The sequence below is a fragment of the Coptis chinensis genome, unplaced genomic scaffold (genome assembly GCF_015680905.1).
Source record: "Coptis chinensis isolate HL-2020 unplaced genomic scaffold, ASM1568090v1 utg1828_pilon_pilon, whole genome shotgun sequence".
Classification (NCBI taxonomy): domain Eukaryota; kingdom Viridiplantae; phylum Streptophyta; class Magnoliopsida; order Ranunculales; family Ranunculaceae; genus Coptis; species Coptis chinensis.
This window is the reverse complement of record NW_028238117.1, coordinates 41,729-57,769: the sequence shown is the minus strand read 5'-3', so window position 1 is coordinate 57,769 and position 16,041 is coordinate 41,729. Positions and strand designations below refer to the sequence as shown.

At 37.0% G+C, this 16,041-nt stretch overlaps 1 protein-coding gene and 3 pseudogenes across 2 annotated transcripts; 1 reads left to right on the top strand and 3 right to left on the bottom strand.

Moving 5' to 3' along the window:
* Positions 1 to 275: 275 nt before the first annotated feature.
* On the bottom strand, positions 276 to 581 carry LOC147473741 (somatic embryogenesis receptor kinase 1 pseudogene; annotated as a pseudogene).
* Positions 582 to 1,660: 1,079 nt separating this feature from the next.
* LOC147473740 (DEAD-box ATP-dependent RNA helicase 39-like) lies at positions 1,661 to 3,093 on the top strand. The gene is made up of 3 exons (XM_086587072.1): positions 1,661 to 2,247; positions 2,449 to 2,544; positions 2,642 to 3,093. The coding sequence occupies exons 1-3, from the start codon at positions 1,693 to 1,695 to the stop codon at positions 2,840 to 2,842; spliced, it is 852 nt and encodes a 283-aa protein (XP_086443198.1). The 5' UTR covers positions 1,661 to 1,692; the 3' UTR covers positions 2,843 to 3,093.
* Positions 3,094 to 3,103: 10 nt separating this feature from the next.
* On the bottom strand, positions 3,104 to 3,409 carry LOC147473739 (somatic embryogenesis receptor kinase 2 pseudogene; annotated as a pseudogene).
* A 456-nt stretch (positions 3,410 to 3,865) lies between these two features.
* Positions 3,866 to 11,832, bottom strand: LOC147473738 (LRR receptor kinase BAK1-like; annotated as a pseudogene). The gene is made up of 16 exons (XR_015210307.1): positions 11,669 to 11,832; positions 11,445 to 11,516; positions 11,088 to 11,231; positions 10,868 to 10,939; positions 10,681 to 10,752; positions 10,427 to 10,599; positions 7,302 to 7,382; positions 6,500 to 6,632; positions 6,276 to 6,347; positions 5,920 to 6,063; positions 5,697 to 5,768; positions 5,510 to 5,581; positions 5,289 to 5,428; positions 4,734 to 4,868; positions 4,313 to 4,654; positions 3,866 to 4,202 (listed from the first exon to the last, which is right to left on the bottom strand). The product of XR_015210307.1 is annotated as an LRR receptor kinase BAK1-like (transcript).
* Between the last annotated feature and the right edge of the window lie 4,209 nt (positions 11,833 to 16,041).

Sequence of the window (16,041 nt, the reverse complement as noted above, 5' to 3'; positions counted from 1 at the left end):
TAAGTGTTTAGTATTTAGCTTGTGCATATTCTTTGTGCTTCTCGTAAGTATCTTGAAATTTTCGAGTCCATGAAGGAAGGTCTTTGAACATGGTATTTGGAGACTATGATTTTTTTTTTTTTTTTTTTTTATAGGCATTTTTTTTTTTTGTTGTTTCATTGCATATTAAGGTCTATTATGTGTATAAATGTGTTTCTCATGCAATTTAAGAAGTGACACGTAAATTTGTAACAATGCCAATGCTGCGTAAATTTGTTGTTTCAAGCGTGAGAGGTTTATCTTGGGCCAGATAACTCAACAGCATGGAGGTCGAAAGTGGAGTCAAAAACATGTTCCAATTCGTCATTCTGATTAGGAGGAAGTTGAGATTCTTGACGGTCAAGCTCCATCTGCCATTCTTCCCACTTCTCTTCCAAGCCCTCACCTTCGAGCATTCTCACCACCTCAGACATCCTGGGCCTGCCCATTGGGGACTCTTGTGTGCAGAGCAAAGCAACTTGGATAAGCAGCTCCACTTCTGCTTCAGTATAGTTGTTTTCCAATTCAGAATGAATTAGCATGTCCAGTTTCTTCTCTTTCATAAGTCTTTTTACCTGAGGAAAAAAAAAGAATCATAATGAACACGGTGCTTGGTTCTTTTATGATGGTACATATCTGCTCAATTGATTAATTTCAATAATTTGTATAGCTGTTAGTAAGGTAGCATGAACTGATCAACAAATTTCGTATTTAATATCCCATAAATTATTCAGGGAATACCTTCTAAGTAACAAAGATGTCAAAAACATATGGTAATGCATCGAACAACGTGCTAGAGGAGATGGAACATAGTCACTTAAGTTATAGAAGTAAAGACAAATGCAGCGGATTTAATGTAAAAAAACTCAAATTATAAATTTGTAAAATATTTTTGAGATCTAATTGTTTTCATTTTAGAGCTAGTTGATTTGTGTGTTGTGACTTGTGAACTTTTTTTTTTTTTTTTTTTGATTGGCAAACCTATTTTAAATGAGATCAGTAACTCTTTAATAACTCTTTGATGTTGGCGGGGTTCGATCCCCAGGCCTCTTTGTATCATCACCCAAAAGCGGAACCCCATACCTCTGGTATCATCACCTAAAAGGTGGGCAAGCCTGTTTTTAAAGAGATTAGTAACTTAATTGTGTGTTTTTAAAGAGATCAGTAACTCAATTGTGTGTAGCGGGGGTTCGAATCCGGACTTCTAGTATCATCACCCAAAGGTTTTACCAACTAAGCTAGAAGACACTTACAAATGTGTTTGTTTTTAAAGAGATCAGTAACTCAATATTGTGGACCTCTGGTATCATCACCCAAAGGTTTTACCAACTAAGTTAGAAAGCACTTACGTGAACTTGTGATTTGTGATTTAAGATATGAGAAAACATTTATCTACTTCTCCATCTAGCAAAAAATAACTCCAACTAGAGAAACTTTGTTTCCATATTTGAGCTAGTTGATTTGTGTGTTGTGATTAATGATTTAAAAGTGGATGATGATCAGGCTTTGATAGGTTCGGGTAAACTGGGCCGATTGGGCTTGTCTATAGATCCAAAATTTTCATTGGACTGGACTTTATTCGGGCTTGAAGCCCAAATCATTCATAAATTTTATTTTCCTTAAAAAAAAAGAAATGATTTTTATCATCTTCCTCATTTTTGAGAGTGGGCAGCCATGGTTGGAACTGGAAGAGCACTGCTAAGCTTCTCATTTTCCTCAAATCTCTTTTCCCACACACTCTTTTCATCAACAACAAGATACCCTTTTACCAAAACACCCACCAGGGGGGTTTTTCAAAGGTTTAAGCCTCTTTGTTCCAATGCAATAGAGCTAACAACAACTACTACTACTACTACACTTGAACAAGACAACTATGGTTTAGAACCCATGAGGCATTCTATCCTTTTAGAGAAACTAAGAGCAAGGCATTTAAAAGACTCCTCAAAAATCCCACTTAACAAACCCCCTTCTTTTGGTTCTGTTGAGAAACAGGCCGGTGATGACAAGTTGTCGAAAAGCCGTAAAGTTGGTAATACTAAGATTTTCACAAGTTTTAGAGAGTTGGGTTTGGATGAGGAAGTAATGGGTGCTGTTGATGAGCTTGGGATATCAGTTCCAACTGAAATCCAAGGTGTTGGTATTCCTGTTGTATTGGAAGGGAAGAGTGTTGTGTTGGGTTCTCATACTGGGTCTGGTAAGACCTTGGCTTATATGTTGCCTTTGGTTCAGGTAATCTTGTTGAGTTCATTTGTGCAATTTCAGTTTTAGTTATATATCTATTCACATGTTTAAAGTTGTGTTCTTTCTATGAATGTATAAGATGATGTTATACATTGAGACAGGAGAGTGTTTAGTCTGATGTTTCGTATCTACGATAGCTATTTAAGTACATATAGTTATTCTAAGGTAAAAATTATGTTGGTTTTGTAGCTACTGAGACAGGATGAAATGTTGCGTGGTATGCTGATGAAACCTAGGAGACCTCGAGCAGTTGTATTGTGTCCAACAAGGGAGCTATCCGAGCAGGTACTTATGCATTTTCTAGTTTAATATATGTGGTTTAATTCTATTGTTGAGAGTTGAAAGTTCAGATTTAGTAATGACCCATGGAAAACTATTGTAGGTTTTTCGCGTGTCGAATTCTATTAGTCATCATGCACGGTTCAGGTCTACCATGGTAAGTGGTGGTGGGCGGTTAAGACCTCAAGAAGATTCATTGAATGTCCCAATCGATATGGTTGTTGGGACTCCTGGAAGGGTTCTTCAACATATTGAAGAAGGGAACATTGTTTATGGTGACATCAAGTATGTGGTAAGTGTTTAGTATTTAGCTTGTGCATATTGATGTGCTTCTCAGAAGTATCTTGAAATTTTAGAGTCCATGAAGGAAGGTGCTGAACATGGTATTTGGAGACTATGATTTTTTTTTTTTTTTTTGATAGGCATTATTTTTTTTTTTGTTGTTTCATTGCATATTAAGGTCTATTATGTGTATAAATGTGTTTCTTATGCAATTTAAGAAGTGACACGTAAATTTGTAACAATGCCAATGCTGCGTAAATTTGTTGTTTCAAGCGTGAGAGGTTTATCTTGGGCCAGATAACTCAACAGCATGGAGGTTGGAAGTGGAGTCAAAAACATGTTCGTCATTCTGATTAGGAGGAAGTTGAGATTCTTGACGGTCAAGCTCCACCTGCTCTTGACGGTCAAGCTCCACCTTCTGCCATTCTTCCCACTTCTCTGCCAAGCCCTCACCTCCGAGCATTCTCACCACCCCAGACATCCTGGGCCTGCCCATTGGGGACTCTTGTGTGCAGAGCAAAACAACTTGGATAAGCTGCTCCACTTCTGCTTCAGTATAGTTGTTTTCCAATTCAGAATGAATTAGCATGTCCAATTTCTTCTCTTTCACAAGTCTTTTTACCTGAGGAAAAAAAAATGAATCATAATGAACACGGTGCTTGGTTCTTTTATGATGGTACATATCTGCTCAATTGATTAATTTCAATAATTTGTATAGCTGTTAGTAAGGTAGCATGAACTAATGAACAAATTTCGTATTTAATATCCCATAAATTATTCAGGGAATACCTTCTAAGTAACAAAGATGTCAAAAACATATGGTAATGCATCGAACAACGTGCTAGAGGAGATGGAACATAGTCACTTAAGTTATAGAAGTAAAGACAAATGCAGCGGATTTAATGTAACGTTATTGGTTTAGGATTCAAAGCAAGAGAGGTTGAGGGTATTTGTTTTACTATATTTAAAAAACATCTAAGAGCTCACAAAAAAATTCTACACCAGTATCGAAAGTGCCCCTTTCACTGAATGATTCTAAAGATGATTTTTGGAATGACATCTCAAAACTACTATTCATTAGAGTTGAACTCTATAATCTGTTATCCAGGCATGTATAAAAAGTACTAAATGTTGGTCCTGAAACTTAAAAAGTCTACGGCGCGCCAGTGTAGAAGAATTTAAACAAATATCAAATAAACACATTAGTCAAGATGACGAAAATGTAACAAAATCCCCATCCAACAAAATGTTAGAAGCTTTGACATCACGGTGAATAATTTTCGGGTCACAATGTTCGTGCAAATAAGAAAGACCCCTAGCAGATCCCAATGCTATCCTCATCCGAGTTGGCCAATCAATTGGGGGTGCAGATGATGGACGTTCTACAAGAAAGCATCACACTTACTGATAAGCAAAATGATTATGACCAAAAATCAAGTCAAAGTTAAAGTGACCAAATAGAAAAGTAGAAAAGTAGCATGAGAAGTAGCACCTCTTAAACAAGATGAAACACTGCCATTTTCCATATACGGATATACAAGCAACCTTTCGGTTGCTGTCATAGAAAAGCCAAGTAGACGTAGGAGGTTCCGATGCACGGCCATACTAATCATCTCTATTTCTGTCTGAAACTGAATTTCTCCACCCAGTGAATGCTCTTCTTTTTGTCGTTTAACTGCGACTAAGGAACCATCTGCCAGACGTGCCTTGTACACCTTCCCAAACCCACCCTTACCTAGAATGTTCTTGTCACTAAAATTATCAGTAGCAACTTGTAGTTCCTGCAAAGAAAACCTTTTGAGTTGACCTAAATGAACTTCTGGGTCCTTTTCAGCTGAAAAGAGATACAAAAAAGTTACACGATACATTTACTAGAAAACACGCCTTAAGTTATTTTCAACCATTTTACTAACCTGGAACGTCAAAGTAATTCTGTTGGGGTTTCCGTCTACGCCACCATACTAACCAAATTGCAGGTGCAGCAAAACGTAACGCAGCACCAACAGCCACTCCTCCAGCAATTGCTCCTATCCTAAGACCAATATTTCCTGAGAAATAAACAGTCATAATCGCATTTTCTATGATTATATGAATAATCACCATCCACTCACCAGTTTCAACAAGAAACAACTTTAACTAGGTTGCATCGAAGGCAACAGTATCTAATAAGCTTGACCCTAATAAAGCAATAACTATTGCCAAAAATTTTACACTTGTGACATTTGGAAAGCTACAGTACACAAATGAGTAGGAAAATCTAGATATGGCGCAAGTAGAATTTCCAAAACAAAGACAAAAGACAGCCACAATCAAGAAATTTCTCAAGCAAAGATAGAGAAGATAAGTAAAAAAGGAACATGTACTAAAAAATCATCAATAAAATATTCACTACAAACAAGATAAACAGATTATGAAGAAGTAGCAATATTCTACAACAGAACAACCATAATAAGGTGCAATAAAATTACCGCCACGAGATACTGGTGGAGGAACCAAGGGAGGAGGAGGAGAAAAGGGAGTAACCAAGGGAGGCGGAGGAGAAAAGGGAGTAGCTCCTGGGCAAGGCTTTCGAATAACATGGCCACATAGATTTGTGTTATTATTAAAACTGCATTTCAACAAATAGATATAAGTATAACATCTCTAATCAGAGCAAAAAGAGACCAACTACAGTATACTAGCAACAAACCTGATGGGAGTGAACAACGAAAAAGAACCAGTATCTGGAATTGGTCCTGATAGGAGGTTGTTGGATAAATCCCTGCACGCCACTTTGCAAGATGGTAATAAGCCTACTTAAATAGCATTGCACCAACAAAAGAGTGAAAACGAGAGGATTTCACATCCGAGGAGAAGGATATCAGCTTGATACTTACAAAACTTGGAGTGTCGTAATTTTGGTTAGAGACACAGGAATGTTACCCGTCAGGCTGTTGTTGTTAAGCCGACTGTCCTTCAGAACATTTAAAACAATGTCAAGTTCCAAAATCTATTGAAAAGGGTTACAGATAACTCAGGACATATGATATATAGACATGGTTTTTATTATAAGATGATTTATTTTGAATAAGAATGAATGGGTTGAAGTAAGTAACTTACAGAAAACGCAATTTTCTTAGGTTGCCAAATGTCTTTGGAATCCTACCACTTAAATTGTTCGAGTAAAGATCCAAACTCACTAAGCTTGTCAAGTTGCCAAGCGCACTGGGAATATGTCCACTTAAGTTATTACTATAAAGTTCCCTGCATGGTGAGTTCAATTATCTGTAATCAGTTATAACTTTTCATTTTCTTACTATTGAAAACAAAGACTGAAATATTGAAAACCAATGGAGCGTACAAAGATGGGAATGGTTTAGTTCTATACAAGTATGCAAGGTAACAGAAGATATATTATCTTATTGACAGGGAACACATCAAACAAGTATTGCTTATAGACTAGAGAAGGCACTCACAAATACTGCAAAGATGTAAGCTGACCAAGCTGGGGGACCAATGTACCTGATAAAGTAGAATTTCCTAAATCCCTGAAAGAAATACAAAAACAAGTAATCATTAGTTAAGCTGGTCAATCAAGTGGAAAGTTGGATTTTATTTCCTAAGCATTCAACATCAGAAAATTTTCTTTTATATCAATCTTAAACACCATATAAGTTATATGAAAATAGAAAGAACTTACACTCTTATAACCCTGTTATCAACGCTGCATGAAACATAAAACCAAGTGCACGGAGTGACAAGGGTAGAATCCCAACTTTGTAGCACATTATTAGGGTCCCTCAACGCGTTACGTAGGCTAGACAAAGCACCGACTATTGAGTATTCACAAGAAACAGACAAGAACGATTATCATTACATTTGACGGGAAAATGAGCAAACAACACTAGCAACATAGGAATAATTATTTTCCTGTTCCAGCAACTCAACTTTCATCGTATCATAATTTGGACAACTTTCAGACTAAGGGCACCAAATCTATATGTATATACTAAGGCGTAGAAGTCTTTAAAAAAAGTCGGGTCTCTTTAATTCCAATATATAGTAAGGCGAGCCCTATACGAAATACAGGTGCCAACTAGTAAAGTTGGTAAAACCTTTGGGTGATGATACCAAGGTCTAGGGCTCGAACCCGCCAGCATCCCGCCAGCATCAAAGAGTTACTGATCTCATTTAAAACAGGCTTACCAATAAAAAAAAAAAAAACTCTATAAGAAATTCCTAGATAGAACAATTGGATTTACCAACAAAAACAAATATTAGGCCTCTGATTAAATTCCTAGATAGAACAATTGGATTTACCAACAAAAACCAATATTAGGCCTCTGATTAAGAAATAAAGTAGCTCAAAAGCCAACTTTACAGTAATCCTACTAAAAATTCCAAAAGCCATACAATATAACAGTTGCACTTTTCCTAGATTATTTCATACACACTTCTTTGATTCTTTAAAAAAAAATGACTAGCTAAAGATTAGAACAAACCTTCTGTATTAGCGTAAATGGTATTTAATGGATGGAACATGAGCATTAACCAAAGAAGAAATGAAGTTATGATCTCCATTATTTTTTATTACTCTCTAGCTTGCTAAACCAGCTCAATAATAAAGGAATATGGTATTGTTTTACAATGTTTTTTTTTTGTGGAAGAAGAAAGTTCTTAGAAAACGAGTACAAGGCTGGCGTGCAGACTGGTGCACTACCATATTAAGTCTCAGCTCCTGTCCCATTTTCAGTTAGTCAAAAATCTAAAAATCTGTCCCATTTTCAGTTATTTAGTCAAAAATCTCATGCATGGATCGCTGAAAAAACACAATAGTCGTTTTCTGTCAGAAATTCTGTCAAATCACTTACTTTTTAACTGTTTCACGGTCACTTACCCAAACTGCCGAAACACATAAATTAACCATAATTTCGGCTTTAGGACAAAAACGAGCTGACCATCAACAACTACCATTAATAATTTCGGTCAGCTAATTTATTTTTGTTTAATACCAATTACGACATTCTTTCCATCTAACAAAAAAAACCTTGAACTATAAATTTATAAAATATTTTTTAGATCTAATTGTTTCCATCTTTGAGCTAGCTGATTTGTGTGTTATGCGTGTGAACTTGTTTTTTTTTTTTGATTGGCAAGTCTGTTTTAAATGAGATTAGTAACTCTTTAATGCGGGGTTCGAGCTCCAGACCTCTAATATTATCACCCAAAAATTTTACCCTGCGAAAAAAATGTGTGGGCAAACCTGTTTTTAAAGAGTTACTAATCTCATTTAAAAAATCAGTAACTCAATTGTGTGTAGCGGGGTTCGAACCTCGGACCTCTAATATCATCACCTAAAGATTTTACCAACTAAGCGGGGTTCGAACCCCGGACCTCTAATATCATCACCCCGAACCTCGGACCTCTAATATCATTACAAGTGGGGTTCGAACCTTACAAATGTGTGGGCAAGCCTATTTTTAAAGAGATCAGTAACTCAATAGTGTGTAGCGGGGTTCGAACCTCGGACCTCTAATATCATCACCCCGAACCTTGGACCTCTAATATCATCACCCAAAGGTTTTACCAATTAAGCGGGGTTCGAACCCCGGACCTCTAATATCATTAGAAGCGGGGTTCGAACCTTACAAATGTGTGGGCAAGCCTATTTTTAAAGAGATCAGTAACTCAATAGTGTGTAGCGGGGTTCGAACCCCAGACCTCTGGGGTCATCACTCAAAGATTTTACCAACTAAGTTAGAAGACACTTACGTGAACTTGTAATTTGTGATTTAAGATATGAAAAAATATTTATCTTCTTCTCCATCTAGCAAAAAATAACTCCAACTAGAAACTTACAATTTTTTTTTTATATCTAGTTATTTCTATATCTGAGCTAGTTGATTTGTGTATTGTGATTAATGATTTAAACTATAAGAAACATCTTATTCTCTCGTGACAAACCCTCTTTTCACTTTTTAATTATAGATTATTGATAATTGAAGAATAATTAGATCGATTTCGGCACTGGTTCGACAAGCAATTGAACCAATTCTCACCCAATTCTGCCATAGCTATTGCTCCCACTTTAGTGGACGATGATCGGGCTAGGCTTTGATGGGTTCGGGTCAACTGGGCCGATTGGGCTTGTCTATAGATCCAAATTTTTCATTGGACTGGACTTTATTCGGGCTTGAAGCCCAAATCATTCATAAATTTGATTTTCCTTAAAAAAAAGAAATGATTTTTATCATCTGTCTCATTTTTTACAGGGCAGCCATGGTTGGAACTGGAAGAGCACTGCTAAGCTTCTCATTTTCCTCAAATCTCTTTTCCCACACACTCTTTTCATCAACAACAAGATACCTTTTTACCAAAACACCCACCAGGGGGGTTTTTCAAAGGTTTAAGCCTCTTTGTTCCAATGCAATAGAGCTAACAACAACAACAACTACTACTACACTTGAACAAGACAACTATGGTTTAGAACCCATGAAGCATTCTATCCTTTTAGAGAAACTAAGAGCAAGGCATTTAAAAGACTCCTCAAAAATCCCACTTAACAAACCCCCTTCTGTTGGTTCTGTTGAGAAACAAGCCGGTGATGACAAGTTGTCGAAAAGCCGTAAAGTGTTGGGAGATTTCACTAGAAAGTCACACCTCAACCTAGCTACTTTTTATCCCAAATGATTTTAACTTGGAGTTCACACCAAAGAAATCACCCACCCAAGACTTTAGTAGTTATCACAACAAACTCAAACAAGCAAAGCTACTAATTTATCATCACCCATAACAAGCAAACAATAAATAAGGAAGTAAATATGCAAAGAGACACAAAGATTTAGGTGGTTCGGTAAATGTTACCTACATCCACACAAGAGCCGAGTTTCCTTTATAGCAAAGATTGGAGAGTTTACAAGAGATATCAAGAATCAAGAACAAGAGTCATCACTTAAACCCTAGCTCAATAGAGCTCCCACAATACCCAAGAAATGAATCTCTCAAAGTTGTATCAAAAACCCTAATCTATTTCCTTTATATAGGTGTACATAGAAAAAATGGGAGAAAATGGGCTTGGGCCAAAACAGTGAAAAATTTCGGTAGGCATGAGCGTAGGGTGCGCCCACTTCATCAAACTGAAAATTCGTGAACGTGGCATACGGACACCGGAGCAAAGCTCGACGGTTCCAACAACCCAACAATCTCCCACTTGGAACCTTCGAGATTCTTCATGCACATCACATCTCAATTGTAACAACTCAATCCAAATCCAATTTACTAATGAAACACTCGGCTCATCCATCATGGTCTTCAAGCAAGAAGACCCACCGAAGTTGAACACAACTTCAACTTCTCAGTAGGCACGGTCTTGGTCAACATATCCGCCGGATTCTCACTCCCTTGGATCTTCTCAAGTGCCAAAACCTCATCCTCCAACAGAGATCGGATAAAATGATACCGGAGACCAATGTGCTTGGTCCTAGAAATGGCGCAAGTAGAATTTCCAAAACAAAGACAAAAGACAGCCATAATCAAGAAATTTCTCATGCAAAGATAGAGAAGATAAGTAAAAAAGGAACATGTACTAAAAAACATCAATAAAATATTCACTACAAACAAGATAAACAGATTATGAAGAAGTAGCAACATTTTACGACAGAACAACCATAATAAGGTGCAATAAAATTACCGCCACGAGATACTGGTGGAGGAACCAAGAGAGGAGGAGCAGAAAAGGGAATAGATCCTGGGCAAGGCTTTTGAATAACAAAGCCACATAGATTTGTGTTATTATTAAAACTGCATTTCAACAAATAGATATAAGTATAACATCTCTAATCAGAGCAAAAAGAGACCAACTACAGTATACTAGCAACAAACCTGATGGGAGTGAACAACGAAAAAGGACCAGTATCTGGAATTGGTCCTGATAGGAGGTTGTTGGATAAATCCCTGCACGCCAATTTGCAAGATGGTAATAAGCCTACTTAAATAGCATTGCACCAACAAAAGAGTGAAAATGAGAGGATTTCACATCCGAGGAGAAGGATATCAGCTTGATACTTACAAAACTTGGAGTGTCGTAATCTTGGTTAGAGACACAGGAATGTTACCCTTCAGGCTGTTGTTGTTAAGCCGACTGTCCTTCCAGAACATTTAAAACAATGTCAAGTTCCAAAATCTATTGAAAAGGGTTACAGATAACTCAGGACATATGATATATAGACATGGTTTTTATTATAAGATGATTTATTTTGAATAAGAATGAATGGGTTGAAGTAACTTACAGAAAACGCAATTTTCTTAGGTTGCCAAATGTCTTTGGAATCCTACCACTTAAATTGTTCGAGTAAAGATCCAAACTCACTAAGCTTGTCAAGTTGCCAAGCGCACTGGGAATATGTCCACTTAAGTTATTACTATAAAGTTCCCTGCATGGTGAGTTCAATTATCTGTAATCAGTTATAACTTTTCATTTTCTTACTATTGAAAACAAAGACTGAAATATTGAAAACCAATGGAGCGTACAAAGATGGGAATGGTTTAGTTCTATACAAGTATGCAAGGCAACAGAAGATATATTATCTTATTGACAGGGAACACATCAAACAAGTATTGCTTATAGACTAGAGAAAGGCACTCACAAATACTGCAAAGATGTAAGCTGACCAAGCTGGGGGACCAATGTACCTGATAAATTAGAATTTACTAAATCCCTGAAAGAAATACAAAAACAAGTAATCATTAGTTAAGCTGGTCAATCAAGTGGAAAGTTGGATTTTATATCCTAAGCATTCAACATCGGAAAATTTTCTTTTATATTCGTCTTAAACACCATATAAGTTATATGAAAAAAGAAAGAACTTACACTCTTATAACCCTGTTATCAGGGCTGCATGAAACATGAAACCAAGTGCACGGAGTGACATGGGTAGAATTCCAACTTTGTAGCACATTATTAGGGTCCCTCAACGCGTTACTTAGGCTAGACAAAGCATCGACTATTGAGTATTCACAAGAAACAGACAAGAACGATTATCATTACATTTGACAGGGGAAAATGAGCAAACAACACTAGCAAGATAGGAATAATTATTTTCTTGTTCCAGCAACTCAACTTTCATCCTATCATAATTTGAACAACTTTCAGACTAAGGGCACCAATTCTATATGTATATACTAAGGCGTAGAAGTCTTTAAAAAAAGTCGGGTCTCTTTAATTCCAATATATAGTAAGGCGTGTTGGAGTTATCCCTCACATGAGGAGAGAAACAGAGCTGGAGAGAAACGGAGCTGATTTGGCGTTGAGAGGGGCGCACCCAGGCTCAAAGGGACCAAGCTCGGTGTCCAGTGTTTTGGTGCGACCAAGGCTCGGAAAGACACCAGCCGTGTCTATTTTGGTGGGCTCGCTGATAACATGGTGAAATTTGGTTTTTGGAGATAAAAACCAAAATCAAGGTTTTGGAAAACCTAGAATACTAAGACTAAGAACCAGACAAAAACAAAGAGAGAAACCAATTTTGAAAGCTATCAAGATTGAGAGAGAACCTTTACAGAGATACAACCCTGTAAATAGATAAGAGTGATCTAGTAAGGTGAGAGACTGAAAGGAGAGATTGTAATCTTCCTTCCCACTTTAATAAGAACTGGCTCTTGTGGAAGTAGGCATCATTGGCCAAACCACGGTAAATCTTTTGTGTTGTGGTCATCCTATCATAATTTGAACAACTTTCAGACTAAGGGCACCAGATCTATATGTATATACTAAGGCGTAGAAGTCTTTAAAAAAAGTTGAGTATCTTTAATTCTAATATATAGTAAGGCTTAGCCCCATATCACGAAATCACGGTGCCAACTAGCAAAGTCAATAAAATCTTTGGGTGATGATACGAGCTCACGGGGCTCAAACCCCACCAATTATCAAAGTGTTCTTGATCTCATTTTAAAACAGCTTACCATCAAAAAAAAAAAGCTCTATACGAAATTCCTAGATAGAACAATTGGATTTACCAACAAAAACCAATATTTTATTGACTTTGTGAACAATTGGGTCAATAAAATCTTTGTGAACATTTTTTTTTTTTTGGCAAATCTGTTTTAAATGAGATAAGTAACTCTTTAATGCTGGCGAGGTTCGAGCCCCACACCTCTGGTATCATCACCCAAAAAAATGTCTGTTTTAAATGAGATCAGTAACTCTTTGATGCTGGCGAGCTTCGAGCCCTACACTTTTGGTATCATCACCCAAAAAAAATGTGGGGTTCGAGCCCTGGACCTCTAGTATCATCACAAACTTGTTTTTAAAGATATCCTATGACTGGTTCAAGCCCGTAAAGCAACAGTATCTTATGCATTATTTTTTCGATTCTCTCTGGCATTTCGTTAACCCATTTCTTTTGTAACATCCTATTCCAAAATAGTGGGAGACTATTAGTATTTTGAAATAGTGGGGGATTGTTGGAATCTCTAGGAGTATTTTTAAATACTAGTTTCAGTGTCTAGTTGGTTTCTTCTTATCTGTTGGTAAAACCGACTTAGAGTTTGAGGATGAGTATTTATCTCTTTAGAGTTTGAAACCGACTTAGAGTTTGAGGATGAGTTTTTATCTCCTTAGAGTTTGAAACCGACTTAGAGTGGAAGTGTGAGTCCTTATCCTATCTAGAACCAACCACCTTACCTCTATAAATACAGGACCTTGCGTCCATATAGAGGATCCCTCGAAAAACAGCAACTCACATCTGCAGAGAAACAGAACTCGACCCCATCCTATTCTTCTTCTCTTCTTCCTGTCAGCCGCCAGAGAAAGTTATACTGCCGTTCTAGAGGGTAGTTTGTTCTAATGCAAAGTCAAACTGTTGTTAACCATTGAATCCTGTGAGGAAGACACCACTACTGCCTTTCTGCACCATTGGAAGGGGCGAAATCTTTCCTTAAGGACAGCCTAATCCGCGCCTTGGTTATTACATGTTACTTCTATCCTTGTCTCTTATTGTTTTCTTTATTCGCAAGCAACAATCTTAAGGAAAGGACAAGATGTCGACACCAGTTGACACCACGCCGATCAAAGAAACCAATTCTGGAGTCATGGAAGTTACTTCGACTATGAGAGATGTTGCACCTCTACTGAATGCTCGCAACTTACCCAATGTGTCAAAGATTGAATCCTTCAATGGTTCACACTTCAAGCGATGGAGAGAAAGGGTGTTCACAGCTATAGATGTACTCAACTATGCAAAGTATCTCACTGATACAGCACCCGTGGAGGGTTCTAATGATTTCGAAAGAAATCACGCTGCTTGGCTCAATGGGAATAAGGTATGTCGTCATGCTATTTTGAGTACCTTGTCCAATGAAATATTTGATATTTATTGTTCAAATAAGAATGCACATGACATATGGAAGAGTTTGAACAAAAAATACGTAATAGAGGATGCTGGTACTCAGAAATATGCTATTGGGACTTTTCTAAAGTTCCAGATGAGAGAGGATAGAGATGTAACGTCTCAAATCCATGATTTTCATGTGCTGATTAATGATTTGAAAACGGTATTGATTTATCCGAAACCTTTGTTGCTGGATGTTTGATTGAGAAACTTTCCGAGTCTTGGAAACACTATAAAAACAGTATGAAGCGTAAGCGTAAACAGATGACTCTTGAGGATGTGATAATTCACATTCACATTCACATAGAGGAAAAGAACAAGACTCGGGATGATGTGTTGTCTAAGGAATTCCATTCCAAAGCCAATATCGTTGAAGGTAATCCCAGTAAATCCAACAAAAACTCTAAAAAAAACATAAGTACAACAAAAATAAGAATTTCAAGGTCAAAGGTACTTCTTTTAAAATGAGTGGTACTGGCAATAGAAATTGTTATGTTTGTGGTAAACCTGGACATAGGGCTTTTCAGTGCAGACACAAGAAAGACACTGATGATCCTCCCAATGCTAATATGGTTGAGGGAGATGATATAATTGCTGCTGTAGTATCACAAGTGTTCATGGCCACTGAGAAGAAAAACTGGGTACTAGATTCTGGTGCCACCCGCCACGTCTGTGGTGATGTTGAAGCCTTCTCAGACTACATACTAGTGAAAGCTGAAAAGGTCTATATGGGTGACTTAATGTATGTTCCTGTTAAGGGAACATGCAAGATTCTTATGAAGTTAACTTCAGGGAAAACCCTTTCACTTAGTAATGTTCTTCATGTTCCTGAGATTCGACAGAATCTGATTTCTGTGTCCTTACTGGGAAAAGCTGGCGTCAAGGTGACTTTTGAGAGTGACAAGTTCGTTCTGACGAAAAATGAGGGTTTTGTTGGGAAAGATTATTGTAATAACAGTGGTCTTTTCATGTTGAATGTACTTGACAACATTATTATTAATAAGAATGAATCTGCTTCTGCTTACTTGCTTGACTCTTTTAATATATGTCATGGTAGACTAGGACATGTGAATGTTCAGTATATTAAAAGAATGAAAGCATGTGATTTATTGTCTAATATTTATGATTTTTCTAATGATAAATGTGAAATATGTGTTGAGACTAAAGCCACAAAGAAATCCTGCAGAACTGTTTCTAGAGATAAAACTGGATTACTAACTCTTATTCATACGGATTTGGGTAAATTCAGAAGTACCATGTCTAGAGGGGGGGAAGTTTTATTATATTACATTTATAGATGACTTCTCTAGGTACACCATGGTATATTTACTACGACAAAATAAGCATGAAGCAGGTGAGATGTTTCTCAAGTACAAAGCTGAAGTTGAAAACCAGCTTAACTGTAAAATTAAAAGACTTCGGTCTGATAGGGGTGGAGAATATGAATCTAACCCCTTCCAAGACTTTTGTGACAAGAATGACATTATTCATGAGACTACTCCACCATACTCTCCTGAGTCTAATGGAGTAGCCAAACGGAAAAACAGAATACTAAAAGAGATGAGGAATGCTATGCTTGTAAGTTCTGGAGCTTTCCTGAACTTGTGGGGGGAAGCAATTCTATCTGCTTGCCATTTACAGAATAGGATACCCAACAAGAAAATATGAAATAATACACCATATGAATTATGGAAAGGTCATGTACCTAACCTGAAATACTTCAAAATGTGGGGGTGTCTTGCAAAGGTTCTAGTGAACGAACCTAAAAAGAGAAAATTGGGACCTAGAACTGTTGATTGTATGTTCATTGATTATGCTCATAATAGTGCTGCATATATATTTTTAGTAGTAAAATCTG

Bases quoted from the DNA above. Each gene is read 5' to 3' on its own strand.
- LOC147473740 (XM_086587072.1), top strand. From the start codon at position 1,693: ATGGTTGGAACTGGAAGAGCACTGCTAAGCTTCTCATTTTCCTCAAAT. The intron at 2,248-2,448 runs GTAATCTTGTTG...TTGGTTTTGTAG, and splicing joins ATATGTTGCCTTTGGTTCAG to CTACTGAGACAGGATGAAAT. The intron at 2,545-2,641 runs GTACTTATGCAT...AAACTATTGTAG, and splicing joins CAAGGGAGCTATCCGAGCAG to GTTTTTCGCGTGTCGAATTC.